Source organism: Lemur catta, chromosome 7, assembly GCF_020740605.2.
Source record: "Lemur catta isolate mLemCat1 chromosome 7, mLemCat1.pri, whole genome shotgun sequence".
In the NCBI taxonomy this organism is placed as follows: domain Eukaryota; kingdom Metazoa; phylum Chordata; class Mammalia; order Primates; family Lemuridae; genus Lemur; species Lemur catta.
Genome location: NC_059134.1, coordinates 107,181,708 through 107,209,004, shown reverse-complemented (window position 1 = coordinate 107,209,004; position 27,297 = coordinate 107,181,708). Strand labels below are relative to the sequence as shown.

At 62.1% G+C, this 27,297-nt stretch overlaps 3 protein-coding genes across 7 annotated transcripts in view; 2 read left to right on the top strand and 1 right to left on the bottom strand.

The window, feature by feature from the left end:
- Positions 1-4,948: 4,948 nt before the first annotated feature.
- CDHR5 (cadherin related family member 5) lies at positions 4,949-11,876 on the top strand. Of its 2 annotated transcripts, XM_045558508.1 has the most exons (15): positions 4,949-5,108; positions 5,188-5,363; positions 5,708-5,758; positions 7,322-7,414; positions 7,503-7,604; positions 7,702-7,812; positions 7,901-8,071; positions 8,745-8,835; positions 8,950-9,047; positions 9,152-9,352; positions 9,519-9,632; positions 9,726-9,810; positions 9,921-10,406; positions 10,968-11,134; positions 11,312-11,876. In XM_045558508.1, the coding sequence occupies exons 1-15, from the start codon at positions 5,024-5,026 to the stop codon at positions 11,813-11,815; spliced, it is 2,535 nt and encodes an 844-aa protein (XP_045414464.1). In that variant the 5' UTR covers positions 4,949-5,023; the 3' UTR covers positions 11,816-11,876. The 2 variants fall into 2 exon arrangements, with proteins under 2 accessions (XP_045414464.1, XP_045414466.1); XM_045558510.1 differs by lacking the exon at positions 7,901-8,071.
- A 1,126-nt stretch (positions 11,877-13,002) lies between these two features.
- On the top strand, positions 13,003-16,282 carry IRF7 (interferon regulatory factor 7). Of its 2 annotated transcripts, none has more exons than XM_045558507.1 (10): positions 13,003-13,095; positions 13,350-13,684; positions 13,768-13,930; positions 14,007-14,214; positions 14,483-14,541; positions 14,746-14,866; positions 15,132-15,335; positions 15,411-15,800; positions 15,890-16,008; positions 16,082-16,282. In XM_045558507.1, the coding sequence occupies exons 2-10, from the start codon at positions 13,665-13,667 to the stop codon at positions 16,232-16,234; spliced, it is 1,437 nt and encodes a 478-aa protein (XP_045414463.1). In that variant the 5' UTR covers positions 13,003-13,095; positions 13,350-13,664; the 3' UTR covers positions 16,235-16,282. The 2 variants fall into 2 exon arrangements, with proteins under 2 accessions (XP_045414463.1, XP_045414462.1); XM_045558506.1 differs by having other exon boundaries at positions 14,650-14,866.
- A 630-nt stretch (positions 16,283-16,912) lies between these two features.
- Positions 16,913-27,297, bottom strand: part of PHRF1 (PHD and ring finger domains 1) — a 29,280-nt gene continuing 18,895 nt past the window's right edge. For 2 of the 3 annotated variants that reach the window (XM_045558503.1, XM_045558505.1), the window contains exons 10-18: positions 25,470-25,597; positions 23,729-23,910; positions 23,254-23,373; positions 22,455-22,609; positions 18,954-21,647; positions 18,558-18,712; positions 18,196-18,459; positions 17,870-17,998; positions 16,913-17,280 (exon numbers count right to left, since the gene is read on the bottom strand). In XM_045558503.1, coding sequence (XP_045414459.1) covers positions 17,137-17,280; positions 17,870-17,998; positions 18,196-18,459; positions 18,558-18,712; positions 18,954-21,647; positions 22,455-22,609; positions 23,254-23,373; positions 23,729-23,910; positions 25,470-25,597 — 3,971 coding nt within the window. In that variant the 3' untranslated portion in view covers positions 16,913-17,136. The remainder of the gene's footprint in view (positions 17,281-17,869; positions 17,999-18,195; positions 18,460-18,557; positions 18,713-18,953; positions 21,648-22,454; positions 22,610-23,253; positions 23,374-23,728; positions 23,911-25,469; positions 25,598-27,297) is intronic. The other variant, XM_045558504.1, reaches the window with a different exon arrangement.

Sequence of the window (27,297 nt, the reverse complement as noted above, 5' to 3'; positions counted from 1 at the left end):
CCCAGGAGTGTGAGGTTGCTGTGAGCGAGGCTGATGCCACGGCACTCTAGGCTGGGCAACAGAGTGAGACTCTGTCTCAAGAAAAAGAAAAAAGAAAAAAGATTAAACCTCACACTTTATATAAAAATGAACACAAATGAATCACAGGTTTAAATGTAAAACTTAAAACTATAAAAATTTTGGAAGAAGAGAGGGGAAAAGATCCCTGTGACCTGGGATCAGGCAGAGTTTTTCGACGTGATAACAAAAGCACAAGCTACAAATGGAGAAAACAGAGAAACTGGACTTCATCAAAACTAAAACCTTCCAGCCACAGAATGAAAGAAAATATTAGCAAATCATATATCCAGCAAATGGCTTGGATATAAAATATATGAAGAACTCTCAAAATTCAACAGTAATGATACCAAAAAATAAAACTGCAGAGGAATATCCCTTGTGAATATAGTTATAAAAATTCTCAACAAAATATGAGCAAACAGAATCCTTTTTAAAATACTACAAAAAAGCAGTGCTCTTTAAAGGATTACAACCATGACCCAGTGGGATTCATCCCGGGAATGCAGGTGTGATTCAGCATACGAAACTCAATCAGTGTCAGGAACCACGGTAACAGGATGGAGAAAAACTCACGATATCTCAACTGCTGCAGAAAAAGCACTTGACAAAATTCAACACCGTTTCATGACAATAACACTCAAAAAACTGGGAGCAGAAACTTCATCCACGTGATAAAGGCCATGTATGAACACACAGCCAACCCACACCCAGCGGCAAGACATGGAAAGCTTTTTCCGAAGATCAGGCACGAGATGCCCACGTTTGCTGCTTCTGTCCAACACGGTTCTGGAAGCTCTGGCCAGAGCAATTAGGCAAGAAGAAGAAATTAAAGGCATGTAAAATTGGAAAGAATAAAGTAAAACTATATTTCCGGATGACATAATCTTAGGTATAGAAAATCCTATTTTAAAAAAACCTGTTAGAGCTAACAAATTCAGCAAAGTTGCAGGACACAAGGTCAGCAGATAAGAATCAGTTATATTTCTACACATTAGCAACAGACAATCCAAAAATGAAAATAAGAAATGATTCCATTTACAATAGCGTTAAAAAGAATAAAATACTTAGGAATAGATCTAACCAAGAAGGTTAAAGACTTGTACACTGACAACTACAAAAATTGCCGAGAGAAATTAAAGACCTAAATAGATAAATCCAACGTTCACGGCCTAGAAGCCTTGATAGTGTTGAGGCGAGCCTTACTTGCCGAACAGGTCCACAGATTTGATGAACTCTCCATCCAAACCCCAAAAGCCTTTATTTGCATACATAGATAAAGACCAATCCTAAAATTCACGTGGGATTGTAAGGAACCCCAAGTAACCAACAATCTCGAAAAAGAAAACCAAAGTTTTTTCAAAATGTCAAAACTCACGGCAGAGCCTCGGGCATCGGCACGGGGTGGTAGTGGGCGTAAGGAGGGACGGCTCAATGGGACTGAGTCTCGGGAACCCGAGTGTCTCTCGGCCATTGATTTTCAGCAGGGGTGCCAAGGCCGATAGATAGGAAGGCGGGGCCTCTTCAACAAGGGGCGCGGGGACGACTGAACACCCACATGCCGAGGACCGGAGTCGGACTCTTACTTCACATGCTGCGGTGGAAATCATTTTTATGTTTCCTCAAAGTGTTTAAAATAGGACTGCCACGTGACCCAGCAATTCCGCTCCTAATGCGAGACCCAGAAGAGTGAAAAGAGGATCTCCAAGAGCTATGTGCACACCCGTGTTACCCACAGCAGGGGTGGCAGCACCTGGTGTCCGAGGACAGACGGGTGGTGACTCAATGTGGTCTGTCCACACGATGGAGCATCACTCAGCCAGGAACAGGCATGAAACGCTGACAATGCCACACGTGGATGAACCTTGAGGACACTGCTCAGGGAAATGAGCCAGAGAGGGGAGAACGCTGTGACTCTACCTGCAGGGTGCCGGGGGTAGCCGGTTCACGGAGACAGACAGGAGAATGGTGGGTGCCAGGCTGGGCACCTGGTGTTCAATGGGAAACGCACAGCCCGGCAAAGTGACAGAGCTCAGGCCTGCCTTAGGTCGCAGGTGCTCTCTGCGGCTCTGGAAGAAGCAGGCTGCCACCCCAACCTCTCCAGGGCCACCTCCCCCTTCTCCCAGCCGGCCTTGGGGTGCGCAGTCCCAGCGCCTTCAGTAGCCCACCTCTCCCTGCCCAAGGCCCCCTCCGAGGTGCCTGGCCCCGTGGCACCTACCCTGGCCCTGGGACAGTCTGGCCCGTCTCCAACGCAGGGTCGGGGCTCTGAGGCTTTGCACGTGCTGTTCCCTCCGCTTGTCCTGAACTGCCACGCCCTTCGCCCCGGGGCCAGGATGCCCCTCTCCGCGCTCCCCAGCCCTTCCTGAGCCCGGCCCGCGCCCAGCTGGGCCCCCACCCCTCCCCAGCCCGAGGGGCGCCAACGCGGCGGTGGGATCCGGAGGCTGACCAGTGACAGCTGGGGGGGCGGCCCTGACCTTCCCGAAATCGATGGGGAGCGGCCGGCCGCCTGGAGCCGGGGCGGTGCTGAGCGCCCCCGGCCGCCCCCCTTCCCGGGCGTCGCTATAAAGGGGCCGCGGGCTCAGCTGGCCGCGAGCGCTTGGCACCCGCCCCGCCATGGCCTCCCGGGCCCCGTCGCCGCCTCCGCCGCCGCCGCTGCTGCTGCTGCTGCTGCTCCTCGGGGCCGCGGCACACCCCGCGCCCCCCAGGTGAGCCCGCGTCCCGGACCCCGCTCCTCCGCCCGCCCCACCCGGCCCCCGCTGTCCGCGCCCCCCACCCCCGGCGTGGCCCCCACCCGTCCGGTCCGCCGCCCCCAGGGCCCGCAGACACTCGGACGGGACGTTCACCAGCGAGCTGAGCCGCCTGCGGGAGGGCGCGCGGCTGCAGCGGCTGCTCCAGGGCCTGGTGGGGAAGCGCAGGTGAGGGGCGTGGGTGGGCGTCGGGCTGCACCGGAGGGTAGGGAGAGACCTGCCGGGTGTGGGGCCCCACTGAGTGGGACAGGCCAGCGTAGTGTCCCCCGTGGGCAGCTCCAGGACTAATTCTGATTTGGGGGCGCAGCCAGCTGGGCACAGAGAACATCACAGCCTGGTCCACGCCCACGGAGCCCCGGCTCTTCCTGCTGTGGTCCTACCCGCCCCCCATGCAGGCGCGGTGAGCACCCCATGGCGCACCCCACCCCACCCCACCTGGGAGTCCCTTTCCCAAACCCTCCCCCCATCCCCTGGGACCCCCTGGGTCAGCGCTGGTGACGGGAGAAGCCCCCTCTCAGCAGGTGGGCCAGGTCCCCAGCTCCAGTGCCAGCCCCTGACGCTGCTTGTCCCCGCAGGATGCCCCAGACGGCCCCCCTGGGGCGGACCTGGTCTCCCTGGCTGCCCTCCGGGCTGAGGTCTGCGGTTAGGGTTTCGGGACCGGCCACCACTGCCGCTGAAGGACGCCGGCCGCCCAGATGAGGCCCTGAGGAGGGAGGAGCCTCCTCACCACCCACGGGGTGAAGGAGCCTGGACAGGGGAAAAGGAGGGGGGAGGAGGGGACTTGTACTTGGCACCAATAAAGGAAGAATTCAGACCTGGCCCCATTCGCCCGCAGTGCGATCCACCTCCGCCCGGCCGGCTGGGGGGGGGCTGTCAGGTGGAAGGGCCCCATGGTCCCATGCAAGGGCCGTGACCACTCCCAGCCGCCCTTTAAACCTGAGAGGCCAGCGAGTGCCTCAGCCTTATCTTCGGCATCAGGGCCACCTCCTGTCCACGGACTGAGCTCCCAGCGCCCCGTGCCAGCCCTTGTCATCCACTTCGCAAACATGCAGGGACTCAGGACACCCCTTGGCTCCTGCCCCGGGGGCCACATGGGCAGTGTTAGTGGAGGGGGATGGGGACAGCGTGAGGGGCGTGGAGGGTCAGGTGGGCAGGACGAGGTGGCAGGTGGGGGCACCACCCAGGATCCCAGGAGCCCCCTCCAGAGCGAGGACTCCAGGCTGAAAGTCCTAGGCCAGCATGTCCTAGCTCTGCGGTCTTGGGCCAGGGGGTTGACCATTTGGAGCCGGTGGAGCAGGGACGGCAATGACCCTGAGTGGGTGGGGCTGCAGGGGACCCTGTGGCACCGCAGGTCTGGGACCCGAGCGTGTAGCTGAGCACCGGCAGAGAGAGGCCGGCAGCTTCAGGGGAGGTGTTTCAGGCACACCAAGCCCAGGTGCCAACAGGGGTCAGACAGCCCCTCCTCCCTCCTGACCCTGCCCAGTGGCCTCTCCCCAGCTGCTGGGGGGGTGGGGTTTGGGGGCCAACACAAGGGGCAGGTGGGGAGCCTCGCCAGACTTCCCCTCTCTGTTGGGCACCCCCAGGAGCCCCCAGCTGCCCCTCACAGCCGTGGTCCTGCCCAGCTCCACCCTCCAGGACAGGCATTGGTGTCCCCAGGACACAAATAAGAGAGCCCTTCCCCTTGGGACCTGGCTGGGCAGGGCAGGGAGGGGAAGTGGGCCCGGAAGGGAGCACCTGGGGTCTGAACTGCAAGGGGTGGCCTTAGGGACTGTGCCTAAAGGCGACTCTAGGGGGAAGAGCAGAGCCGAGGGCAGCCTGGGTTGAGGGCAGGAAATCCAGACAGAAGGCTGAGCCCCCTCCCCTGCCTTCTCTCCCCAGCAACCCCTCCCGGCCCCGCCCACCCTGTGCCCCCACCCCCAGGCTTTACCGCCAGCCCCTGGCCGAGCACTCTGAGCAGCCGCAGCTGCTTGCTGGTGCCTGCCGGCCGAGTCCCCTGCTGACCCCACACAGGGCCCGGCCTGGGCCAAAGGACCACACCTCGTCCTTTTGCTGATGGAGCTGGACCGGGCCGGCTAGCGGGAGCCCCCTTGGTGGAGGCCAGCCATGAGGGTCATAAATCGGGGCGGTGCCTGGCAAGGACGAAGGTCGCTGAGGCAGGAACTGCGCCAGTCCTGGGGCCAGACTGGCTGACACCCTCCTGCCAGGTGCCGGCAGCCAAGATGGGGGCTTGGGCCCAGCTGTGGCCCCCCCTGCTGCTCATGGGGCTGCTTGGTCGACCCCCGGGGGCCGAGGCACAGGCCCAGGGTACGTGCTGGGAGGGGGAGACGGGGCGGGGCGGGGGGGGCGGGGCTGGAGGCACCCACCCTCCTCTCCCGCTCCGCAGTCTGCTCTGTGAGCAAGACCTTCTTCGAAGTGGAAGAGAACACGAACCTCACCGAGCCCCTGGTTGACATCGACGTCCCGGACGGCCAGCAGGTGACCCTCGGAGCCTCGTCCACCCTCTTCGCGTTTCGGATCGTGGGGAACCAGCTGTTTCTCAACGTGACTCCGGATTACGAGGTGGGGCTGCAGGTGGGGTGGGGTGTGCCCCCCCAGGGACCAGGTGGGACCCACACCGCTTCCCTGGAGAAGGGCTCCCTGGGGATCTTTGGGTCACACTTTTCCAGAAGGGCCTAAGGGCTCTGTGCCCCCAGGCAGTGGCTGACCCCTCTCAGGCCCTGACAGGGGCAGGGGTGGGGGGGCCGTTGGGGAATGGAGCAGCCAGGGCCCTCAGGCCCGAGCAAGAGATGACGGGGACCCTGGGCCAGCACCTGCCCCCTCGACTTCAGTCTCCTCACTTGTGAAGTGGGGACAGGGGCTGTGGCTGCTGGCAGGTGACTCCCAAGGCCCATGTGCCTCCACAGGAGAACGCGCTGCTGCAGGCCCACCTGGAGTGCAAAAGTGGGGACACAGTGGTGAGTCCTGCCCCGCCCCCTCCCGCCCCCGCGGGGGCTCTGGGCTCTGCTCTGCCTGTCAGGGGCCACACCTTGGTGACCTCATCCAGGCTGCTTTCAAATGTCACACTGCCTCCAGGCAGACTCTGTCCTGAGCTGCAGACTCAGGACCCTGCTGTGGACGCCCTGTCCCTGACATCAGTGGCCCCTGCCCAGCGGCCCTGAGATTCCCACTCCCTCCCCTACGCCCCCCGCAAGGGAGGCACCGTGGGTATTGCCCTCCCTGCCTGAGCCGGCCCCAGAACCCCCACTTCTCCCGCCTCCAACCCCCACCAGGCTCTCGGCACCTGCACCCCTTTCAGGGGACCTTCCAGCGGTCCACTTGCTACCTTTGCCCTGTGCACCCGACCCACTCTCCACACGCACAGCAGTCCCCGGGGGGCCTGGCGAGCCCTGCCCTGCCCGGAATCTCCAGGCTCTTCCCTCACTCGGAGTCAAAGCTGAACTTGCTGCCCCGCAGCTGGGCCCGTGTGCACGCTCCTCGCGCCTGCTCACGCCTGTGCTCACGCATGACCACTTCGGGGGACTCCCAAGCCCCCTGTGCTGCGCTGCACCCACCCTCACCCACGCCGCCCGCCCCCCTTTCGCTGGTCCAGCCTTTCCCTGGGGACACCTGCAGAGGAGAGCTTGGCGCCCTCGCAGCACCTCACCCACAAACGCTTAGGACAGGTCTCTAAAGGATAAGGACACTTCTTTTCTAAACATAGCAGCACACCGCGGCCACACCTGGGAAGGGCAGCGGCCCCTCATGCTGCACGCCAGGAAGCAGCTGCGGCTTCCCCTTGTCTCAGAGGGTCTTTTGAAGATTTTTGTCTGAATCAAGATCCAAGCGAGGTCCATATAATGCAACTGGTCGATATTTCTCTTAAGTTTCTTTCTTTCTTTCTTTTTTTTTTGGTTTTGAAACATGGTCTTGCTCTGTGGCCAGCCTAGAGCGCAGAGGCGTGATCACAGCTCACCGCAACCTTGAATTCCTGGGCTCAAGCCATCCTCCCGCCTCAGCCTCCCGAGTAGCTGGGACCACAAGCACGTCACCACACCCAGATAATTTAAAAATTTTTTTTGTAGAGACAGGGTCTTGCTATGTTGCCCAGGCTGGTCTCCAACTGCTGGGCTCAAGCCGTCCTCCTGCCTCGGCCTCCCAAAGTGCTGGGGTCACAGGGGTGAGCCATGCACGGCGCTGGCTTTTTAAGTTTCTTTTAGTCTATAGGTTCTCTGCTCTGGTCTTTTTTCTTGGAGACTTATTTTTGAAGAAACTCAATTGTTTTGCGGTTTTTCTCACTTGAGATTTTGCTGGTTGCACCACCAAGTTCCTGTGTCCTTTTTCTTCAGAACACTTTACAAATGACTTCTTGCTGGTGCTGGCGCGGGCGCCACGGGGAGGGGCTGTCCCTCCTGGCCGCTGCGTCTGGCACCGAGGGCTGTGTCGCTGCACTGCAGGCCCTCCCCGCATCTGCTGGGTGAACAAATGAATGACTAGCTGGGGAGGGGCCGGCAGGAAAAGGCTAATGACGCCCTCCCCAGGTGACCCAGCTGAGGGTGTTCGTGGCGGTGCTGGACGTCAATGACAACGCCCCCGTGTTTCCCTTCACAACCAAAGAGACAGCCGTGGAGGAGGTGGGCGTGGAGCCTGCGGGGGGCTTGGCCTCCAGGAGGGTCCACAGGGGTATGCGCGTGGCTGGACCAAGCCCCTCTTCACCCCCAGGACACCAAAGTGAACTCTACTGTCATCGCTGAGACAGAACTGGAGGCCACGGACGAAGACCAAGATGACATCTTGTTCTATACCCTCCAAGAAGTGACCCTGGTCAGTGCTGCCCCACCCGTCCCGGGCCGGGCCTCTGGCTCTGCAGCTGCACCCTCCTCGCAGAGTCTCAGGATGTGCCCTCCCCCACCCTCCCCAGGGCGCCAGTGACTTCTTCTCCCTGGCGGGTGTAAACCGCCCCGCGCTGAGACTGGACCGGTCCCTGGACGTCTACAAGTGGCCAAACATGACCTTCCGGCTGCTGGTGCGGGTGAGCAGCTCGCTCTGCCCCGAGTCCCGGGCACTCGAGGCCCCCCAGGCTGTGCCGAGGCCTGAGCGAGCAGGGCGGGCTGTTGCAGGACACTGAGGAGGAGAACGCAGAGCCCAGCCACACGGCCACCGCCACCCTGGTGCTGACGGTGCTGCCAGCCGACCTGCGGCCCCCGTGGTTCCTGCCCTGCACCTTCTCGGATGGCTACGTCTGCCTCGAGGCCCAGTACCACGGGGCTGTTCCCATGGGACACAAGCTGGTACCCGGGGTGACGCGGGGGAAGCCCAGGCTCAGGAGAGGGGCGGGGCCAGTCCACGGCTGCAGTCAGGCTCAGGCTGGGTCCACGAGGTGCAGGGTCGGGACGGGGGTCTGGGCTCCCTGATGGAGCTGTCGCCAATTTTGGTTGTGATTTTGAAACAAACGTGAACATTCCTGGCAAGTGAACCTTCCAAGCCGCATGGTGGTGAGATGGACAGACCCAGCCCGAGGTCACAGTGAGGAGCAGGGGCCCCGCGTCCTGGGGGCAGAGCCAGGCTGGTGACGCTGGTGCTCCCAAGGCACGGCTGCATCTCTGCCCAGCCGACAGCCCTGCTGGGGCCGCACAGGCCACCTGCAGACCCTCAGGGCCCCCCTGGTGCACAACAGGCGGAGACCGGGGTCTCCCTACAAATCCCGCATCCCAAACGTTTGCTCGCCTGTCAAGACAAGCGTTGTTCAAACTGAACACAATGTCGCTGGGCAACCTGCCTCGTTAGGGAGTCCAGGGGGCGTCACTGACCGTGGTGCTGGGACAACAGGACTGGCCTGGCAGGCAGGGACGGGATGACACCCACTCCCCAGCCCTGGAGGCTGCACCCCCGCTGACCTGGAGGGGCACAGGTGCCGGGCCACCTGCAGCAGCCCCACAGTGCTCCTCCCTCCTCCCTCCGCAGCCGTCCCCGCTTGTCCTGCGTCCTGGGCCCATCTACGCTGAGGATGGGGACCGGGCCATCAACCAGCGCATCATCTATAGCATCATTAGGGGTGAGTGCAGACTGGCCCCGGCCCCCACCACAGCCCGGAACCCTCCCTGTTCCCACCTTGGGCAGAGCCAGCTGGGACATGGGGACCAGGGGCCAAACACCACCATCCTTCTAGGAAACGTGAATGACACATTTGCCCTCAGCCCAGAATCGGGCAACCTCACCATGGCCCAGAGCGTTCCCAGCCCGACGACCTTCCTCTTGGTGGTGAAGGTGAGTCCCAGCGGGGGCGGGCGGGCCTTCCTGAGCCCCAGCCGGCCGCAGAACAGCTCAACCCTCAGCGCCCTCCTGTCACTGCTGCCTCCCCCAACCCCCAGGCCGAGCAGGCCGACCTCGCCCGCTACTCCGTGACCCAAGTCACCGTGGAGGTCCTTGCTGCCACCGGGAGCCTGCCCCGCTTCCCCCAGAGCCTGTACCGTGGCACCCTGGCGCCAGGCTCTGGAGTGGGTGTTGCTGTCCAGGACGCAGCCGCCCCCTCTGAGGTCCTGAGGATCCAGGCTGAGGACCCGGACTTCCCGGTGAGCAGCACATCCAAGCGCTGCCCCCACCCGGCCAGCAGCCCCCTCCTGCCTGCCCAGGAACCCAGACCCTGCCTGGCCCCTGGGTCCGCCTGGCCTGCCCTCTGTGTGGGTGGGTTTGGGATGGGCCTTAGCCTGCGCCCAGGACTCACCGGAGCTGTCCCAGGACTTCAACTCGGCCATCACGTATCGAGTCACCAACCACTCTGACTTCCGGATGGACGGAGAGTTCCTGCTGACCACCACTTCGCTGGCACAGCTGGGGGTCTTCTATGCAGAGGTGAAGGGCAGGGCAGGTGGGTGTCTCCAAGGGTGTGGGCCCATAGGGCGTTAAAGAGGGGCCTAGGAGGAACAGGTCCCTTTCCTACCCCAGGTGGAGGCCAACAACACAGTGACCTTGGGCACAGCAACCACGGTTGTTGAAATACAAGTCTCCGAACAGGAGCCCCCGTCCACAGGTAAGCCTCCAGGGGAAATCTGGGGTCCCCCCAGGCAAGGTGGCTCCCTCCCTGGGGCAGGTTTGCCAGGGGGTCCGGGGCAAGCCCAAGTGCTGTCCTTGGCCCCCCAGGTCCCCCAGGGGCTGGAGGAACAACTGAGCCCTCGAACAATACCACTGTGGAAACCCCCAGGCCCACCGGGCCCTCTCAGGGACCCTCTACAACCAGCTCTGGGGGAAGCACAGGCCCTCGCCCACTCTCAGGTACCACTCTGAGGCCAACTGCCTCACCCACGCCTGAGGGGCCCCCCAGTGTGGGAAACAGCACCTCCTCCCAGCCAGCCACACCCGGCGGGGGCTCAGCACAGACCCCCAAGCCAGGAACCTCTCAGACGACGCCCCCCAGTGTGGGAAACAGCACCTTCTCCCAGCCAGCCTCACCCGGTGGGGGCTCAGCACAGACCCCAAAGCCAGGAACCTCTCGGACGACGCCCCCCAGTGTGGGAAACAGCACCTTCTCCCAGCCAGCCACACCCGGCGGGGGCTCAGCACAGACCCCCAAGCCAGGAACCTCTCAGACGACGCCCCCCGGGCCCAGCAGGAGCTCCCTGCCCTCAGGTACTGCCCCAACCCATTTGCCTGGCATGTGCCCTTCCCCTCCCTTACTCAGGGCTCTGGGTGGTCCCAGGAAATGCTATAGGGCAGGGTCCACCCCAGTGGATGGATTTCACCCCATGCAACCCCAAGGAGGGGTCCGTTCTGGTCTGACAGAGACAGGTCCAGGGGCCCAGTGAGGCAAGCAGGGACGTGTGGAGGACGGGCAGAGACCACATCTCGGGGCCAGGGTATCCCACAATCCCCAGGGGCATCTGCCCCACGACCCGGGTGCTGCCCTCACGGCCCTTCCTACTGTGTGGGACCCCTGCCTCCCACCAGGAGCTGGCAGCACCCACCTCATCCCTGCCCTGCCCTTCAGCAGCCTGGCTTCCCGGGGTCACACAGGGCCTCGCTGGGATGCACAGCTCCCTAGCGGGGGTGCAGTAGAGCCCACTCCCCAGAACCTCAGCTCTGGGGGGTGGCCCAGGCCTGGATGGTGTCCAGGGTGCCCTGAGCCTGGCACAGGTTGGTGGGAGCTGCCTGGGTGCTCTAGCGGTGAGTGGGAGGTGGTGTTTCCGGCAGGGATTTCAGGTGGTGGCCTCGCTGAGGACAAGCGCTTCTCCGTGGGGGACATGGCGACCCTGGGCGGGGTGCTGGGCGTGCTGCTGCTGCTGGCCCTATTGGGACTGGCGGTCCTGGTCCATAAGCACTACGGCCAGCGACTCAAGTGCTGCTCCCGCTTGGCTCTGGTGAGGCTCTTGGGGGGCTGGGGGGTCAGGACAGGGTAGGAGAAGGGGGAAGGAGAGGGACAGGTGTAGATGGATGGAGAGACCCAGGGTCAGAAAGACTGGGAGGCGCCTGCCGGGGAGTCACAGCCCAGGCCTGGGGGCTCCGCCCACACCCTCGCTCCACCCTCCCCCACCCAGGATCACCAGCCCGGCGACTTTGACAACCAGGCCTTCCTCGATGGCCATGATGGCCATGAGGCCAACTGGGCACCCGCCCCCAGCCCTGGGCACAGCCCCAAGACTGCGGAGGCACCGCCCAGGGCCACGGAACCCGCGCCCCGCGAACCTCCTGCGCCCCCCAGCCCCGCACCCCGCAGCCGTGCCCCGGGGTCGCCTGCGGTCCCGGCTGGGGGAAGCCCCACCGCCGTGAGATCCATCCTGACCAAGGAGCGGCGGCCAGAGGGCGGCTACAAGGCGGTGTGGTTCGGTGAGGGCATCGGAGCCGAGGCCAACGTGGTCGTCAACGCGCCCAGCACTGACGCGGACCGCGCCGGCGACTCGGGCAACGAGGGCAGCGGAGACGAGGACGCGGAGGCGGACTCGGGCCGGGGCGGGAGTCCCCACGACGGGAGTCTCCACGACGGGAGTCCCTACGACGGGAGTCTCCACGACGAGCCCGGCGCCGGTTCCACCTACATCTAGCGCGCGCTTGGCCGCACTCCCCCGCCCTTCATTGCGCAGAATAAAGTGACACTTTCGAATCTCCGGGCGAGACGTCAGGCGGGTGCGCGAGAGTCCGCAGGGGAGGGGGTTCCCACCGGCCCGCTGGCTCTCGGGGGCGCGGGGCAGGGGCGGGCCGGTGGCCCTGCACCCTGAGAGCGCGGGCAGCACTTCCCGTAAGCCATGTGTGCTGCGCCTCCCGGCCGCTGAGCTTCCTGCGGCTTCGTGCCAGCTGGCGGACGGGAAGTTCCTTTCCTGGTCTAACCACGGCCCCTGCCCTGGGAAATCGCAGGCAGCCCCTCGGCTTCGGTTTGCCCCTCCAGACCCAACATGCAGAGCCTTTTCCTGGGGGTGTTGAGGAGTCCACACAACCCCCCCCGGAAGAAGGAGGGTCGTTTGGGACCTCTCAGGGGTGACGGTCCCTTCTGAAGCCCGATGCCCGTGGGCGGGGACGCGGCAGTGAGCACCCTGCGCGCCGGGCGCTTAAGGTCCCCGCGGAGACTCCTGGACGGAGACATGGGCGCGTCCGAGTGTGGCCGGAGCGCGGCGCGGGTCGCAGGCCGTGGGCGCGGGAAGGGGTACGGGGAGGGAGGCGCGCGGTGGTGCCAGGACGTGTGCGGGGCCCAAGGCTGCGGGCGGGGGGGGGGGGTGGGAGCCGCGGATGGGAGGCAGACCTCCCTCCGCTGACTTCCTCAGGGCAGATCCTAGGCCGGACCTCCACCCCAAGGCCATCAAACTGTCCCCTGTGGGTCACCAGCATTTTTCCTTGTGAAAAGGCACCACGAATTCCTTTCCAAATGTTTTAATTTCGAGAATATGTGAATATTCTTGTCTGAACAACTCCCAAGGTTAAGAATGCAAACCGGACGGCTGCCGCTCCGCCGGGCACACCCGCCTCCCGTCACCCTATTAAAAAGCGCAAAAAGGGCCTGGTTTTGTCTGGGGTCCGGTTTTACTTCTAGGTCCGCGGAGTACCCGGTTCGTCCCAACGTACCGCCCAGTCCCATTAATCGCCCGCGACTCCGACCCCTGGCGCGTACGGGCGCTTCCCGAGGAGCGGGCGCGCGGGACCCCTCTCCGAGCTGCCGGGGCGCGGGCGGCGCCCGCGAAACTGTCTGCCCGGGCGCGTGACCTCGGCCGCCGCACCTGCAGCCTCCAGGCCCCGCCCCCGGCGCGCCCGCCCCCGCCCGGCACCCATAAAAGCGCCGGCCACCCGCGGCTCCGCGAGAAGAAACTTCCGTCCAGGCGGCTCCGGCGCCCAGGTACGCGGGGCCCCGACCCACGCGAGCGAGAGGCCGAGCTGGAGCCCACGGCGGGGCTCCCTGCGCTGCAGAGCGGGGCCGGGGGCGGGGGCGCGTCCGAGCAGCTGGGGACGGGCGGGCGCGTCGGGGCGAGCGGGCGCGCGCGGCGGCTGCTTAGGTTTCGCTTTCCCGCGACGCGCGGTTTCGGTTTCGCTTTCCCGGGGAGCCTCCGGGCGCGCCCCCTCCACGAGGCCACTCCCGTTGTGTCTCCGCAGGGTCCAGCCTGCACCTGCCTGTCCAGGCCAGGACGCTGGGTCAACACCTGTGACTTCATGTGTTTGCCACACCTGCAGTCACACCGATAGCCACCTTTACCAAGAATCCACATCTAGACAACCTTGGTAGCTACAAGTCGTCTATCCACACACGTGACCACTAACGCCTGTTAATACCTGGGTCCCACTTGACACCTGGCCACACTACCGGACACCTGTAGTGACAAAGAGCCCCTACCTCAGCTGCTGTAGTACCTGGCTGCCACCCCTGCCACACAACCTGACTCTCCCCAGACCGTCCTTGTAGAGGGAGCGATGGCCTTGGTTCCTGAGAGGTGAGAGGCTGGCCTGCCACCCCAACATCCCCAAGTGCCTTGCAGCCCACGGCCCTAAGTCCACCTGGCCACCCCACCTGCAGGGGGGCTCCTCGTGTGCTGTTTGGAGAGTGGCTTCTGCACCAGATCAGCAGTGGCTGCTACGAGGGGCTGCAGTGGCTGGACACGGCCCACACGCGCTTCCGCGTCCCCTGGAAGCACTTTGCACGCAAAGACCTGGGCGAGGCCGACGCGCGCATCTTCAAGGTGAGACACTAGCCGCCCCCCACGAGAGGACCCGTGGGCCCCACCCCGGGCCCACGTTCTCTGTCCTCCTCCCCAGGCTTGGGCAGTGGCCCGTGGCAGGTGGCCACCCAGCAGCAACAGAGGTGACCAGCCGCCCCCCGAGGCTGCAGAGCGCGCAGGCTGGAAAACCAACTTCCGCTGTGCACTGCACAGCACGCGGCGCTTCGTGATGCTACAAGACAACTCCTGGGACCCCGCCGACCCTCACAAGGTGTATGCGCTCTGCTCTGAGCTGGGCGGGAGAGGTGAGGACTGCCACCGGTGGGTGGGGGCCAGGGAGGCAGGCAGATCCGGGCAGAGCAGCCCTGCAGGAGTGCGGGGGGGGGGGGGGGGGGGGGGAGGGGAGGGCGCCCTCTCCTGACCGGTGGTTTTAGAAACTGGCCTGGGCCAGCTGCCTGGTGGTCGGGTGTGGGGTAGTTAGCAAGTAAGTTCAAGGTGCTCTTGGGCTGAGTGGATCCACGGGGCTACTCAGGCCATCACAGCCAGGGCCTAACACGCCCACCCCATTCTCAGAAGGCCCAGGCATCGACCACAGCGAGGAAGATGCCCTCGGGGGTGCCCCAAGCACACAGGTAGTCTCTGCTTGCTTCCCCTGGGTGCTGGTGTCTGCCACCTCCTGCTGGACCTGGGGCGGTGTGGGGGACAGGAGTGCTTCTGCCAACCCTATCTTTGCCCTGCAGGGTGGGCCCCCAGGGCCACTCCTGGCAAGAGGAGGCTCTGAGCTGCAAGGCCCGTGCCCCGTTCCAGCTGGTGACGCGGGGGACCTCTTGCTCCAGGCCATGCAGCAGAGTTGCCTTGGGGACCATCTGAAAGCTGTGCGTGGGGTAGCGCTGGACCCCCCCCAGGCTCTTGGAGAGGGCCACGAGGGGCTGGCCCTGAGCGGGGGCTGTGTTGGAGGTGAGTGGGGGGTCTCTGCCCAGCAGGAGGCAGTGCCAGAGGGAGGGGTAGGCAGGATTAACAGAGCCCTGGGGAGAGCGGGAGGAACCCCACTGTACCAGCACTGACACTCGTGAAGGATGCTGGCGCAGGGTCCCCGGAGCAGTAGCTGCAGGCCCCAGGGGTGGGGAGTGGGGAGCTGCGAACCAGGCAGGACAGGGGTGGTCCAGCAGAAACGGTTCTGGCAGAGGGGGGCCAGTGTGGCAGTTCCACGTCTCCTCCGCAGGCCCAGGGCTCCCTGCTGGGGAGCTGCACTCAGCGTGGGCGGTGGAAGCTGCCCCCATCTCCGAGCCCCGGCCCCCCGACCTAACGACAAGATGCCAGTTCAGGCAGCCCCCTCCAGATGCAGGCCTGGGTGTGGCTCCAGAGCCCCCGCGTGAGGCAGAGACTCACCCGGCCCCCGGCCCCAGCATCCACGCCGCATCGGGAGGTAAGTGCCCGGGCTGGGGGTGGGCACATCCCTTCCCTGCCCGTCCCTGCCGCTCACACAGCTTACTCTGTGCAGAGCCGAGCCTGGGGGTGCTGGATGTGACCATCATGTATAAAGGCCGAGCAGTGCTGCAGGAGATAGTGGGGCGCCCAAGCTGCTTGCTCCTGTACGGCCCCCCAGGCCCGGCTGTCCAGGCTGCAGAGCCCCAGCACGTGGCGTTCCCCAGCCCTGTGGAGCTCCCTGACCAGAAGCAGCTCCGCTACACAGAGGAGCTGCTGCGGCACGTGGCCCCCGGGCTGCAGCTGGAAATGCGGGGGCTGTGGCTGTGGGCCCGGCGCATGGGCAAGTGCAAGGTGTACTGGGAGGTGGGCGGCCCCCTGGGCTCTGCCAGCCCCTCTACCCCTGCCCGCCTGCTGCCACGGAACTGTGACACCCCCATCTTCAACTTTGGCACCTTCTTCCAAGGTCAGTGAGGGACCTGCCTTGGGGGCTGTCTCCAGGTGGTTCTCTGGGAGCACCTGCCTGCCAGGTACTCAACAGAGCCCCTCCTTTAGAGCTGGTAGAATTCCGGGCTCGGCAGCGCCGGGGCTCCCCCCACTACACTATCTACCTGGGCTTCGGGCAGGACCTGTCTGCGGGGAGGCCCAAGGAGAAGAGCCTGGTCCTGGTGAAGGTGAGACCAAGCCCCGGGCGGGGGAGGCTCGCAGCCCCATAAGTGCCCAGCCCTGACAGACGCCCTCCCGCAGCTGGAGCCGTGGCTGTGCCGGGCCTACCTGGAGGGTGTGCAGCGCGAAGGCGTGTCCTCCCTCGACAGCAGCCTCAGCCTCTGCCTGTCCAGCACCAACAGCCTCTACGATGACATCGAGCGCTTCCTCATGGAGCTGGAGCAACCCGCCTAGGGCTGGACCCCAACCCTCCCCAGTCTAATAAAAAGAGCCCCAGAACCAGTGCTGGTGTCCTGACTGGGGTGGGCTTCGTGTCCCCTTGGCTGTGGGGACCACCAGGCTTGCTCCCCCTCCCTGGAAGCCAGGACTTGCTGGCAGTGCCCCAGCTGCCTGCCACCTGCCCATGTGAGCTGCCAGGGCCCAGGGAGGGAGATGACACTGCACCCACGCACACGGTGGCCCTTCCTGCACACCCACACTGCTTGTCTTCAGTGCAGGAACTCCAGCCAGACGCGTCCGAGCCAACAAACTGCTCAGAGAACACCAGGCCCTTGAGAGGCAGGTGTTGGGAGGAAGCTGCTCCCACCAGGTGTGCTGGGGAGGGCGGCCATACCTGGACTCCCCATGGCCCCATGAATGGCCAGCTCTGATCTGCACCCAGTGGCTGTCCCCAGTCTTTGGGTTCCACCAAAACTGGCCTGCCTCATGGGAGGCGGGTGAGTTGAGCGCAAACTTGAGCAATTATTTACAGGAGCACAACATAATTGGCAAAGAGAAGGGAACTCCCAATTCAGACACTGATACACGAATGGCTGCTGGCAGGAGGCCGTCCCAAGATTTATCAGTCACCCCCACCAACCAGGAGACCCCTTATCACCAAAGGCTTTACCTTCAAGTATTAAGTCAATCAAGAAGTTTCTAAAGATAATGCATTTTTGATAAATTAGAACACAATGGAAACTGTGTGTCTATAATACACATATAAAAAGGTCCAGTTTAAACTGTGAGCAAGACAGGTGCAGACACCAGGTACCATCACGGGAACCTGAAGGCAGGAGATGGTATCCCCAGTTTTCTGCCACTCAAGACACGGCAATGCCACCAGCCCCAGGGTCATTGCCCACAGCTTCCCGGCCTCAGGCCTCGGCCCCCTGGGTCGGTGGCTCCTCCCCGACCTCGGGCTTCTTATGCCTGCGCATGTGCCTGTACTTGTCCACGTAGGCCTTCACCAGGTTGGCCACCTTCACGGGGTTGATCTCCCCACTCTTGCTGTGGCAGATCTGGAGAAAGAGGTACAGTTACCCAGACGTCCTTTCACAGCAAACACCCTCGGTGAGGACCCGCCCTCCCTGTGAGCAGGCCCTGGGTGCCAGCATCCAGACAGCGAGGCAGGGGCCGCTCCCCCACTGCAAACCCCTGTCCCATTGCGCTGCCACCTCCCAGGGCTGCTGAGGGACCCACAGGTGCCACGGGCCGGGAGGAGGCAGGACCCAAGCCCAGACCCTGGTGGGAGATGCGCTGAGCCTGCTGTACACCGTGGACTGGGCGATGTTAGTATCGTCTGTTTAACAAGCCGTGCAAGTCAGGGTCCCGGTGCAGATGCTAACACGCGTCTCCCTGCGCAGCTACGAGAGGCGGCTCCAGGCAGAGGTGGTGGACTGCAACCCGCAGCCAGCACGAGGCAGCATGGCCCCCGTGCATCTGGCTGGGCCCCATGGGCTGCACTCGGACACCTCAGTCTGTGTCAACAAGAGTGCACCAATCTGCCACACTCGTGACTGACCACCCTGTGTAGCCACGTGCTGCCCCTGACCTCAGGGGTTCCTGAACACACGCTTGTGCAGCCCCGCTTGCCCACTCGAGGCCCACCTTCTGCACGGCCTTGCGCAGGATGTCCTTGTATTCCTCCTTGGTCACCTCCCTCTTCTGGTAGAAGGGCTTGATGGCCAGCTTCACCTCCTCCACGGCCCGCTCCTGCATGTGCAGCTTCTTCATGTACTAGGAGCAAGGATGTGCACATGACCCCACTGGGCAGGACCAGGGCAGAGGCCTGGGGGCCCGTTGGTGAGGGCATCGTGGTTCCCCAAAGGCACCAGGGGCAAATCTGTCTGTTCTCCGAGGTCCTGACTGAGGCCCACCTAGGCTGGCTTCTACCCAGAAACCCAGCCCCGGGAGGCTGGAGGGGCGGGACTCACCTCCTCCTTCTTGGTCTTCTCTGCAGCTGGCCTGGGGGCCAGGGTCCTCTCCTCCAAGTTGCTGGCTACGGTGGCTTGGCTGGCTGGCTCCGGGGCTGAGGTCAGGACAGGCAGCACGGGGGCCAGGCTCTGTGCCGGCCCACAGCCCGCCACCGGCAAGGCCCCCTGCAGGATAGGCTGGAGTGGGGGCTGGCCGGCCGGCACGCAGGGCGGGAAGCCTGTGGGCAGCTGGGCTGGGGTAGCAGGCGTGTCAGGGCTATAGACCTGCAAAGGACACCGCTGCTGAGTTGCTGAGCCCTGGCCAAGCCCTGTGGCCTCAGTGCCAGCCGGGCACAGCCCATGCCGCCAGCCCAGGCACCCACCTGAGAGGGGTCTGGGTCCAGGAACCCGGGCTCCGGAAGCACGTGACCGGGAGGAGGCAACTCGGAGAATGTCGCCTGCCTGACGCCCGCGGGGGCCACGTCCTCCACATCCCAGGCTCCTTCCCGGGGCTTCTGCGGCCTGTGAAGGGGCGTCCCTGAGGGCCAGACGTCGGAGGTGAGTGCTCCAGAAAAAGTGCCCCACGAGGAAGGCCTACAGGCTAACCCACGACCTGTCCCTTCCTGGGGGTGGAGCCCAGCGCTGAGGAGGCAGAGAAGGTGTGAGCTCACTCTCAGGTCACTGCCTCCCTGCCCCGCAACCCGCACCTGCCAGACCCCAGGGAGACACCCGCCTGCAGCCCAGCATGTGCCCTGGCGGCAGCTGGCAGTGCTACTCACTCGGGGCTCTGTCTTCCGCCAGGGTGCTGCCCTCCGACTCCTGCAGGTTCCAGGTGACTCTCTTCACCAGGGCTCTGGAGCGCAGCAGGGGGGGCTGCAGGACGGCCTCCTCAGGCCCCGCCACCTCCTGCACCTGCCCACTCTCCGAGGGGCCGTCCTCCTTCCCCACGGGCACCACACCCAGAACAACCGGCACCACGGAGGCCTCAGCCACGTCCTGCCCAAGTGCGTGCTGCTCCGGGGGGCCCTCTGCCCGCGGCGGGGGCTGTGTGTCTTCACCATGGATCAGGGACACCTCCCTCTGGATGGCAGCCATGGCCACACTGGCTGGAGGCAACCCAGGCTTTGGCAGGAAGTCTCGCTCTGGGGAGGAGTCTGTACTTTCGGGAGAAGGTGGGGAGCTCATGTCGTCAAGCTGGATGAAGACAGTGTCACCTGAAAAGTCCTCAAAGATGTGCCCCGCCTCCACGGAGTCACCGTAATCCAGGTCATCGGGCACACACTCAGCCGGCACCTCCAGGGCAGGGGGGACCTCTGAGGGGGCCTCGGGGGCCACGGCCACAGCCAGCTCTGGAGGGACGCCTGCTTCTGCCAGGGCTGGCGGCCTGTGGTCTCCATCCTGCCTGGGCTCCCCCGGTGGACGGGGGCCTGGGGAAGCTTCCCGCACAGCCGCCTTCCGCTCTGGGGAGCGGGACCAGGTCCGGGGCCGCTTCTCACGGGAACGTGGCCGCCGGGGCTCCCGCATTCTGTGCTCTGAGCTGGGTGACCGAGACCTCCGCTTTCTCTCTCGCGGCCGCGCCACGCTCCCCTTCTTGTCTGGCCGCTCACGGCTCCTCTCGCGGCTCCTCTCCCGCTGGTGCCTGTGCCTGTGCGGCCTCTCCAGGCTGCTGTGGGGGGAGCACTCTCTCCCCCGAGCGCGGGACCCCGACCGCCGTTTCTTCTTCTTCCTGCTCTCGTAGTGCTCATAGGAGGAGCTGCCGGGGCTCCCAGAGCCCGACCGGGACGGCCTGCGCCCGTGGCCCCAGGGCCCTCGCCGCCACTCCTTGCTCCTGTCCTTGTCCTTCCTCCTCTTAGCTCTCTCGCGGCTGCTGGAGCGGTCGTGGTCGCTGGAAGACCTGCGGCTCTTGCCCTTGGACCGGTGCCTCCTGGTGTGGTCCTCGGCCACTGACGGGGACACTGACCGAGAGCTCCTGTCCCTGGAGCCGGAGCGGGTCCCAGAGCGCGTCCTCTGATGCTCCCTGGCCGCCCTCTTCCTCTTGGCCTTCTTCCTGCCGCGGGAGCTGGACGTGGAGCGGGACCGGGAAGGTGACCGCAGCTCCACGACCCTGTGGGTGGCTGCCTGTGGCACGTCCGGGCTGGGGGGGGAGTCTGGCTCCACGACAGTCACACAGGTCACCGTCCGCTCCTCAGAGCCAAAGAAGGTGCCGCAAGACGCCCTGTCCTCCTCGTCCCAAGACTCCGGGGGGCACGGCCTCAGCACCCGGGCAGCAGTGCCCTGGCTCTCCGCAGACCCCTCCTCATCCAGCCCCTCCCGCTCCGTGTCAGAGGACCCCTTGGCGGCCCCCTCGCCCTGGAGTTGGAGCACACCGGAGGGCGGCCTGCGAGTGGGCACAGCCTCCACGCCAAAGACGTTTTCCACCGTGTAGGAGGTGACGCAGCGCACAGCCTGCAAGGCCGGGGCCTTCGGGCTATCGATGGAGATGGTCCGCGTGATCTCGGACGGCAGCAGGCTGGAGCCCAGACTTTCAGGGCTGCTGCTGGCGGGGCTTGAGTCAGAGCCGGTGGGGTCGAACGGGTCATAGATCTCGCTTTTGAGCTGCTTTGTCTTTTTGAGGGAGAAGAGGGGCGAAGGGTTTTCCTTCCTCTGCACCTTGCTGTCCACAGGCCGGAATGTGTTACAAAAGCCGGGGTTGGAGAGTCTGCCGGCATGTGCTGTGTTCCCAGGAATATTGATCCTGAAGCTCTCGAAGGTCGACCCAACACCCTTCCCTCGTGAGGGCCCCAGAGGGGTCAGGCTGCCGTGGGAGCTGGGGGCCGGGGGCCGGGAGCTGCCTGTGTGCCTGCTGGGCTCCTGGGGGGCCCTGCTGCTGGGCTCGCTCTCTGCCTGGGCACCTCGCCCTGGCTGCCCGGGGCCCTCCCTGCCTGTCAGTCGGCTGATGCAGGCGCTCGGGATCTCAATGCTCTGCCCGTGGGCGGGGGCTGCATCTTGTCTGCTGCCACCCTCGTTTCTTCTGATCTTTGGTATCCGGGGTAGCTCAGAGATGTCCGCTCTCCTGGGGGCTGGTTTCAGGGCATGCCCTAGGACTGCGCTTTTAGATGGATGGTTAGGACGACCGCTGGCGATCTTAGATGAGGTGGAGCCCAGAGGCAGCGCGTGCCTGCTGGTGCCGTTGAAGCGCGGGCTGGCACTCTGTCCTAAGCCAGGCCCGCTCCCATTCGACAAGTTCTGAGCCTGACCTGGCCCAGGAGCTGCCGATGAGTCCAGCCTCACAGGTGCCCCTGACGTGCGGGCAGGGGTGTAGGATGGGGCCAACCTGCCCTGACAGCTCAACCCCGAGCTCTGCGGCCCGCTCCCCCAAACACAATGAGCCGGGCTCCCTGAGGGCGGTACTCCAGGCTGCAGGTAGTCCTGGGACCTGGACCCTTCTTCCACTTTGGATAGAACGACTGAGTTTTGCTGAAAAGAAACTGGAGCTAAAAAACAAAAAGTCAAATGGCAATCATTTCCCACCCACTCTTTAAGTTTTACCAGAACTTTGTTTTAAATCATCCCCCCCGCCTTTTTTTTTGAGACAGGGCTTCACTCTGTTGTCCAGTATGATCATAGCTCATTGCAGCCTTGAACTCTTGGGTTCCATTGATCCTCCCGCCCCAGGCTTCCCAGTGGCTGGGACAACAGGCACAGCCACCACTGACTTTTCTTATGGTTTCAGAGATGGGGTCTCACCCAGGCTGGTCTTAAACTCCTGGCCTCAAGCAATCCTTCTGTCTCAGCCTACCAAAGCACCTTAAACTCCCACTTGCTTGTTGAGTGGGACAGTTCCACACCCTTTCCACGCCTGGGGAGTGCCGTGGGTGAGGGGGGCGGGGCGCCTGGGCTGTCTCGAATGCCCTGCCGCTGTTGCCAATCGTCTTTCTGTTCTGCTTCAACAGTTATGAATCACCCAATCCAGTCACGGGCCCTTAACGAGGGGGCAGGACAGGAGGGGCTGCCAGACCTACCCCACACCCTGCCAGGCCCTCAGGGTCTACAGACAGGGTCTTCCTGAGGCCGCCGTGGTTCTGTGAGCATCTGGCTGACCTGGAAACTCCGCCATCATCCCCCCTCCCCTGGCAGGGCGCTGGGAAATCAGTGGAGAGAACTGAGGAAATCGCGACCCTCAGCCCTGCTTGCTGGGTGAAAAATGCGTTTCAACACCTCAGCTCTCCCCCACCACTCGGAAGCCACCTGGAAGGCGACAGGTCCCAGGACTGTTCTGCACGGCGGGGTTGGGGCCTCACCTGCCCTCTTGGCGCTGAGGGAGCCGTCCCGGTGGATGACGACGTCGGCGCCACTCATCATCAGGAGGCTCTGCTCCGACAGGATACTCCCCAGCAGGTCAGGCACGGGGGCCTCCTCCACATGTGGCTCCGGCGCCGAGGCAGGGAGACCCCTCCTGTGGGCACAGACCCGAGGCTGGGCCCTGCCATCGTGTCCCTGCCTGCGCCCCTGGAGCCGGGCATCCCCGCCGAGCCCAGCCGTAGGCAGGTGCCAGAAGAGCAGGGCCAGGCCCCCGCTCCCCGGGGGGAAAGAGGGAGGCCCACCAAGTAGCTCCCACTACAGGGAAACCAGGTGTTTGGGGCAAAGTCATCTCTGATGCTTCTGCCAGCCCTGGCTGCACCGAAAGGCAGGGGCTGGCAGACGAACATCTTTACGCATCCGGGCGGCTTGGCCAGTTCTTTTTCTTAAGGGTCCACAAGAGAAAAGACTGGCCAAGGGGTGACTGTGGCCCTGACAACAGCCTGGTTCACCAGGGTTGCCACCCCCTGCCTGAGCCCTTTCCCTTGGCAGAGCTCACGGAGCTGTGGCTCTTCCACCGAGCCCTGGTGGGCGGGCCCGCAGCTTCTCTGCCACGCCCTGGCGCGGGCGGCTGCAGCATCCCACACCCCAAGAGCTGCCTGCACCTGTGTCAAAGCCAAGGGGAGGTGCTGGGGCCACCGAGAGTCACAGAGTGCCAGCCAGGCCAATGTGGCCACCCCGGGACCACCATCCCCTGTGCTCTGCCACCCACCAATGCCAGAAACCCCTGCTCTCACGCACCTGGAGAGCCCCACGGAAACAGGCCTGGCCACGGGCTGGTGAGACTGCAGGGCAGACCGGGACAGAGCCCGTCTCTTGGCACTCAGAGGGGAAGGAGGGTTTGCAGAAAGTTCTTCACTGCTGAGGGGAGAACACAGGCCAAGGGGGACAGGTGACCCCTCGGCCCCCAGGTCCCCTGGCCCAGAGACAGAGTGCTATGGAGGACAGGCCAAGCACTGGTTGTGAGTGGTGCTTGTGACTCAACAATGGACACGCAGGGTAGGCAGGCTGCCCAGACACACCCCCAGACAACCCTCGGGCCATGCCCCAGGCTTCTGCTGTGCCGCCCAACTGCCTCTGAGGATGACTGCGGGACGGGGACTGCCACCTGAGTTTTACAAACGTGACACCTGAGGCTCACGCATACACGACAGGTGCCCACAGCCCCAGGCAGTCACGAGGCGGTGCCCCACAGGACATCACCCCATGCAGTCACCTATCAAAGGAGTCCAGCTCGTAGGGGTCTCCAAACACGGACAGAGAGGCCGCGCCAATCTCCGCTCGCATCAGCCCCAGCGAAGGGTCCACTGTCTTGCACACCGACGGGATACAGGTTCCACGCACCGGCCTGCAGAGGCCCAGCGTCCTCGCGATTCGAGAACGAGCAGTGACTTCACTCTGAACCCAAGTAACAAAGAGAAAGAACGACTGATAAGGAATAAAATGTAAAGGTTCCACGATGCCCCACGAGGTGTTAACGAGCAGCATCACACACCAGGCTCAGTAAATACTGAACCAAAGCCAAAGGGCTCTGTATACGTTAATCATAAAATTTTACAGGTTTTACTGAACCACAAAGAATGAATGAGTGTGCCTAACATCTACACCTGTAAGCCACACTTGCTGCAGACTATCAGGTGGCACTTCAGTGTCACTGTCACCATGCGGTATTTTGTATGAAGTGAGATCTCACAAAGAGGGAGCCGACAGGTGCCAGTTAAAAGCCACGTGGGGAGCAGTCCCGGGTGTCAAACATCATCTCAGTTGTAATCATTCCCGAATTACTAAACGTCCCAAGAGGATTACATGCTACAGCTTCTGATTCTAGCCACGAAGGGCTGGGACCAGTGTCTGCAAGGCCTGAGGCAGGCGCTGCCCCTCCCAGGGCTGCGCACCCTCCTTCTGCCACTGCATGCCATGGGGCAGTGGTCCCAGAACCCTGGAACATTCTGGAACCTGCTAGGCACAGGGATAGAGGCAGGGACACACAGACAGGTCCCACCCTAGTCTCAGGGCACCGTGGAAAGGGAAGGGCGTCCTGGTGACCAGAGAACTGGGAAACAAGAGGTATGTGCCCCACGAACACCTACATGTGGTCATAGCTTTAGTTTCTACTTGGGGAATTTTGTCCAAATGAGTAACCAAGCCAGATGTTCAAATACTTCATTTATAACTAAAATATAATTTTATATAAATATATACTATATACATTTATATTTATTAGGAAATGGATAATGATCTTGAATATAAATTCACACAAAGATTGAGCAAGCACTCCAACGCTGGCTGCAACTCAGCCTGTTATGCTGTACATATAAAAACGTTTCACGCGACCAGGCTGTACGCGCATGAGGTGATGGGTATGCTAGATATCCTGATTTGATTATTATGCAATACATGCATGTGTCAAGACATCACACTGTTCCCCATAAACATGCATAATTGTTCTGTGTCAAGTAAAAATAAATAGATGTCCACTGAGAATTTTCAGTGGGGATGAGGTACTGGGAAAAGGCCCACGACTACACAGTCCCCTCGCAAACATGGAGGCGCCACCCCAGGCCCAGGCTGCGGTGGCCCTGAGGAAGGGGACAGAGCCCTGCCAACACGTGCTGGTAGCACCTCGGCTGGGCCTCCCCAGAGGCCTCGTGCCCAGCCTGGCTCTCACAGGGCGCCCCAGCCTGCTGATGACCCCAGGAAGGTGGCTCGGTGCTCCGGCCCTGGGGGCCCAGCCCTGGCCAGGAGGAGTCACACCGCCCTCAGTGTGCCCAGCCCCAGGGGCCCCGGGGAACCTCTGTCTCAAGCCCGTCTTCAATCTACAGCACACACACGTTCACTTTTACTCGCGAGTCCTTAAGTAAATACAGAAAAGAAGCTATTACCGTGACCCCTACTACTTAAGTACAGGAAGGAATTAAAACTGGCAAAAAGTTTGAACACTACTCTCAAAGTGTTACCTTTGTCTGTTTCCCTTTTCTCTTCCTCATGCGACGCTGGCGCTTCTTAGGTCTTGTCGCTGGGCGCTTACTTTTCACAGATGCCCTGGACGGGGTTTTCTTTCTTCCCTGCCCTTTCTTCCGTCTTCCTAAAAAGAGGACATTGAAAGTCTGTGCTTCCCTCTGTGCTGGGCCCTCCCCACCTCCGAGCTGTGAGTCCTGGCCTGAGGGCACAGCGCCCTGCGGGACCAGGACCGAGAGTACTGGCTTGGGCTTTTTAAATGGAGAAGTAAACCGTAATTTAAGAAATAATGCTTCCCAAAGGGAGAAGGGAACAAGGTAGCATTTAAGGACAGAGCTCGACTTCCCTGAACATATTCTAGACTTGACTGTAAGTTAGGAAAAAACAAGCGTCAATAAAGACAAGTCAAATAAACCAACAACCCTGCTCTGCGCCTCTGGGTACGACCAGACAGAGGACCTCTCCTTAGAGACTTTAAAACAACTGAGCTCGGTGCACATTTTTAGTAACATACCCCAAAGACTGAAAACGTTTTTAACTGTAAAAACATCCAGTATTTCAGTCCAAATCCCTTATCTTGGGTGTGCTGCTATGGACAACCACGGGGTACCCTAATTCTACAATCCCAACACCCCCAGGAAAATGACCAGGAATCTCAGCATGGAAGGGAGGTGCCCATTAAGACAGTTTCACACTCAAGATGTCTGTTATTTTATTTTTTGAGACAGTCTGTTATTTATTTTTCTGTCTCCCAGGCTGGAGTGTGGTAGCACAATCACAGCTCACTGCAGCCTCCAACTCCTGGGCTCAAGCCATCCTCCTGCCTCAGCCTCCTGAGGAGCTGAGACTAGAGGCGCCAGCACCATGCAGCACTAGAGATGTAGGTTATTAAAATACATCAAAAATATTTAAATTCATGAGTTTATCAGAGATCAATTAAAAACCCTAACTGATCTCTGTTGGAGAGTGCTGCTAAGCAACTCAATTACTTGAAAACTGGTAAATAAAGGAAAACAAACCAAAGTGTTACCCTGCTTAGTCTGTCTAAACTACGCCACTGCAAAGCCAGCAGTGGGTGAGGGCAAGTCCCTCCTCGTGGGCTACTGTCCGGCCAACCCAAACAGCAACGATGCACGTTGTTCTAACATCGATGAACTCAGGGTGCCCGAGCACCTGCAGCTGCTGTGGGCGCCAACAGCCCAGGGCCCTGGCAGACAAACTGCACTCACGCCTGAACCAGAGAAGCCCCTGAGCTCCGACCAGCCACCTGCAGACAGGAGCCAAGGACGGGGAACCTGTGGACCAGCCACGGCGCAGCCTCCACGCGACAGAGGACTGGTCTCCCCCACGGACCACGGGCAGCAAGGGGATGGGCACCCGGCAGACGCTGTCACCAGTCCCAGCAGGGGTCTGATTTGGATCTTGACACAAACTACTTTTTTTAAAACCATATTTATGACACAATTAGAACCTTCAGTGCTGACTGGCTATTCCCTGGTGTTAAGGAATTACCGTCCGTTTTCTCCGGTGTAACAGTGGTGATGCAGTTATGTCTGACAATTCATTACCCTCCCTTTAGGACCACATTGCAAAATAGCTGCAGGTGACACGATGATGGCAGGAAGAGGCAGACACGCTTCACAACCATGGCGGGGGGAGGCAGAGACAAGCAAGCCAGCCCGTGAGCGGCAGAAGTTGGGTGAGGGGTGGTTAAGTGGGGGTTCACGACTTTCTTCTCCCCACACTTACACAGGCTTGGCATACGTCTATAAAAAGTGTAAAAAATCACTAGCAAGCAAAACAAAAAATAACTCAAGGAAAATAAAA